Source organism: Macaca fascicularis, chromosome 1, assembly GCF_037993035.2.
Source record: "Macaca fascicularis isolate 582-1 chromosome 1, T2T-MFA8v1.1".
In the NCBI taxonomy this organism is placed as follows: domain Eukaryota; kingdom Metazoa; phylum Chordata; class Mammalia; order Primates; family Cercopithecidae; genus Macaca; species Macaca fascicularis.
Genome location: NC_088375.1, coordinates 108,121,802 through 108,125,992, shown reverse-complemented (window position 1 = coordinate 108,125,992; position 4,191 = coordinate 108,121,802). Strand labels below are relative to the sequence as shown.

The following is a 4,191-nucleotide window of genomic DNA, read 5'->3' as shown; positions in this document are numbered from 1 at the left end:
TCACAATAGTGGCAAAAATAATAAAATACCTAGGAATACAACTAACCAGGGAGGTGAAAGATCTCCACACGGAGAGCTACAAAACATTGCTGAACAACATCAGAGATGACACAAATGTAGGGAGCACATTCTGTGCTCATAAATAGGAAGAATCAATATCATTAAGGTGACCATATTGCCCAATTTAGAGATTCAGTGTGATTCCTATCAAACCACCAATGACATTCTTCACAGAACTAGGAAAAAAAACTATTTTAAAATTCATATGGAACCAAAAATGAGCCCAAATAGCCAAGGCAATCCTAAGCAAAAAGAAAAAAACTAGAGGCATCGCACTACCTGACTTCAAACTATACTACAAGTCTACAGCAACCAAAACAGCATGGTACTTTCACAAAAACAGATACACACTAATGCAACTGAATAGGGAAGCTAGAAATAAAGCATCACACCTGTAGCTATCTGATCATCTAAAAAGGTGATAAAAACAAACAATGGGGAAAGGGCTCCCTTTTCAATAAATGGTGCTGGGAGGACTGGCTAGCCATATGCAGAAGATTGAAACTGGATGCCTTCTTTACACCATATACAAAAATCAACTCAAGATGGATTAAAGACTTAAATGTAGAACCCACAACCATAAAAACTTTGAAAGACAACCTAGGCAATACCATTCTGGACATAGAGACAGGCAAAGATTTCATGAATAAGATGCGAAAAGCAATTGCAACAAAAACAAAAATTGGCAAGTAGGATCTAATTAAACTAAAGAGCTTCTACAAAGCAAAGGAAACCATCAAAATATCCTACAGAATGGGAGAAAATTTTTGCAAACTATGCATATTATAAAGGTGTGATATCTAGTATCTACAAGGAATTTAAAGAAATTCACAAGAAAAAAAAAAACAGCCCTATTAAAAAGTGGGAAAAGGACAGGAACAGACACTTTAAAAAGAAGACATGTGTGTGGTCCACAAGCATATTTTAAAAAAGTCTCAATATCATTGATCATTAGAGAAATGCAGATCAAAACCACAATGGGAGACTGTCTCACCCCAGTCAGATGGCTATTGTTAAAAAGTCAAAAATAAAAGGTGCTAGAAATGTTGTATAGAAAAAGGAATGTTTATGCACTGATGGTAGGAGTGTAAATTAGATCAACTATTGAAGAGAACAGTGTGGCAATTACTCAAAGAACTAAAAACAGAACTACCATTCCAACCAGCAATCCCATTACTTGGCTTATACCCAAAGGAATACAAACCATTCTATATCATAAAGACACATGCATGTGTTATGTTCATTGCAGCACCATTCATAATAGTGAAGACACAGAATTAAACTAAGTGCCCATCAATGATAGACTAGATAAAGAAGATATGGTAGATATACACCATGGAATACAGGTACATAGATGGAGCTGGAGGCCATTATCCTTAGCAAACTAATGCAGCAACAAAAATTCAAGTACCGCGTGTTCTCACTTATAAGTGTGAGTTACATGATGAGAAAACAGGGACACCTCAAAGCAGCAGACACTGGCACCTACCACAGGGTATGGAGAAGGAGAGGATCAGGAAAAATAACCATATTGCCTATACGTGACATGAGCTTGCCTATATAACAAACCTACACATGTACCCCTGAACTTAAAACAAAAGTTAAAAAAAACTACGCTGGAGAGGGTGCAAAGAAAAAAGAAGCCTTGTATACTCTTGGTGGGAATGCAAATTAGTACAGTTGCTATGGAAAACAGTAAGAAGATTTCTCAAAAAACTAAAAACAGAACTACCATTCAATCCAGCAATCCAGCTGCTGTGTATCCATCCAAAGGAAAAGAAATCAGTATGTGAAAAGGATGCCTGAACCCCCATGGTTATTGCAGTACTATTTGCAATAGAAAAGATGTATAACCTAAGTGTCCATTAATGAATGAATGAACAAAGAAAATATGTATATACACACAATGAAATACTATTCCATTATAATAAAAAGAATGAATTCCTGTCATTGGCAGCAACACGGATGGAACTGGAGGTCATTATGTTAAGTAAAATAAATCAAGCAGAGAAACACAAATATTGCATGTTCTCACTCATATGCAGGAGCTACAAACGTTGATCTATAAAGATGAATAGTAGAATGATAGATACCAGAGGCAAGGAAAGGTGTTTAGGGGGATGGAGAATGAAGAAATACTGGTTAATGAGTAAAACCATATAGATACATAAAATGAGTAAGTTTTAATATTTGATAGCAGAGGAAAGTGACTACAGAATACAACAATGTATTGTATGCTTCAAAATAGCTAGAATTAAAATGTTCCCAATAAAGAGCAATGATAAATGCTCCAGGTGATGAATGCCCGATATTTCCTGATATTCTGACTTGATCATTACACATTCTATTCATGTAAAAAAATCACATGTATGCAGTAAATGTGTACAAGTATTGTGAATCAATACAAGTAACATTAGTCTTCTTATTTCCTATGTTAGTTACACCCAAGCCACTCTCTTGCTGGAACAAATACGGTAGTGCTTGTAGTGGGGAGTGATGATGATGACGATGATGATGGTGATGGTGAAAACAGTGATGATATGTTGCTGCAAATAAAACTCTACCAAATGACAACTAATTACGTGTCAGGTATTGTGCCAACCAAATATCAGATAGTAATCAAATTTTATGCCTTAGACTAGTTTGTGATGTAAATGTTAGTTTGCTGACTTTGCAGTAAAGAGACTGACATTCAGAGAAGTTGAATAATATCATCCTCAAATCAATCAAATGCTAATTAAGGAAAATAAAAGGGGTTTAAAGTGATATAGGAATAATCTTTGGTATGACCCAAATTGTGAGATCCTGCTGTGAATCAAAGAAAGATTGAAATAAATCCAAATGATTACATGATATTGCTAATAAAGCACATTTGAAAATAAACAAAGATCCATTCACAAATATTATGCATAGATACTTTATTCAGGGAGTGAAAGGAAAGTGACAACTGCACAGGTGGTAGAAGCTCATGCCCAGGCTCATGACAGACACAGGAAACATCAACAGAATTCTCTGATGGTTCCCAGGGACAGAGCTGCTGGTCTTTCTTTCAGAGCTCTGGGAACGGGCACTGCTGAGGACTTCCTTTCTAAGTCTCCACCTGGACAGTGGCAATATGGCAGCATCATAAAGGGAAGCTTTTGTCAGGGCACATCATGGGCAGATCACTGGATAAGGGGAAAGAAGCTCCCGTGTATCCCTGGATGGCTTTGATGAGAAGATGCAGGTGGAGCTGTGGAATGAGTTGAGCCAAATATCCTTATCCTTTCATGATCCTGATGAATCCTGAAGCTGTTACTTGCTCTTGGGTAGACACTTTGGCTGGCAGGGTGGGGAAGGTGGCACCGGAGGACATTTCTGCTGGCACTGCTGAGGTGGGCAGGGCTCTGGACACTTTGGTGGTGGGCAGGGCTCAGGGCACTTCGGGGGTGGACATGGCTCTGGGCACTTTGGCATGGGGCACACAGGAGGTGGCTGGCAGGGCTGCTTGCACTGCTGCTGTTGGTAAGACATCCTGCTGGAGTCTCAGAATCTGAAAGAAATGATATGACAGTGTTTGTGGGAAGGGACTCCTCCAGAGAGAGAAGCCAAAGCTTGTGTAATACCATGGAATGTAATGTATCCAATCTCTAAGAAATTATTTGAATTCTTAATTCCCTTTTCACGACTTTCTGGTTTCTCGCTTCCACTTTAACAAATTGCTTCATTGTCCCTGGGAAATCCTGTGTTTTCTCATACAATTTTTCCAAATAAATTATCTCTGTTATAAAGAATCAAGCATGTTATTTCCCTGAAAACAACCAATTCAAGAAAGGTGGTCACAAGTTCAGACCGCTGGGCAATCTAATAGGCTATTCCTTTCATCATTATCTGTTATAAAGTCCCAGTGGGCTGACTTGGGCATAGAGCAAAGGGCTGCTCAGGGAGAACTGTAGTCTCTCACACCTGCTAAGACACAAACCTTTGTAAAGGACACTGGAAAGACAGAGAATAAAGAAAAATCCTTGCTCTTTTTTCTTCTTCATATCAAAGGTTACCCCTTAACTTCTCTGTCCATATGGATACCTACCTGTATAACAAAAGAAAGCTAAAATAGCATATCATTGTGCTCTAACCCTAAATTTTCATCCA

General features: G+C 38.2%; 1 protein-coding gene across 1 annotated transcript; it reads right to left on the bottom strand.

Moving 5' to 3' along the window:
* Positions 1-2,991: 2,991 nt before the first annotated feature.
* Positions 2,992-3,593, bottom strand: LOC135968629 (small proline-rich protein 2E-like). Its single transcript, XM_065536224.1, has one exon. The coding sequence runs from the start codon at positions 3,571-3,573 to the stop codon at positions 3,355-3,357; it is 219 nt and encodes a 72-aa protein (XP_065392296.1). The 5' UTR covers positions 3,574-3,593; the 3' UTR covers positions 2,992-3,354.
* Positions 3,594-4,191: the final 598 nt, after the last annotated feature.

Bases quoted from the DNA above. Each gene is read 5' to 3' on its own strand.
- LOC135968629 (XM_065536224.1), bottom strand. From the start codon at position 3,573: ATGTCTTACCAACAGCAGCAGTGCAAGCAGCCCTGCCAGCCACCTCCT.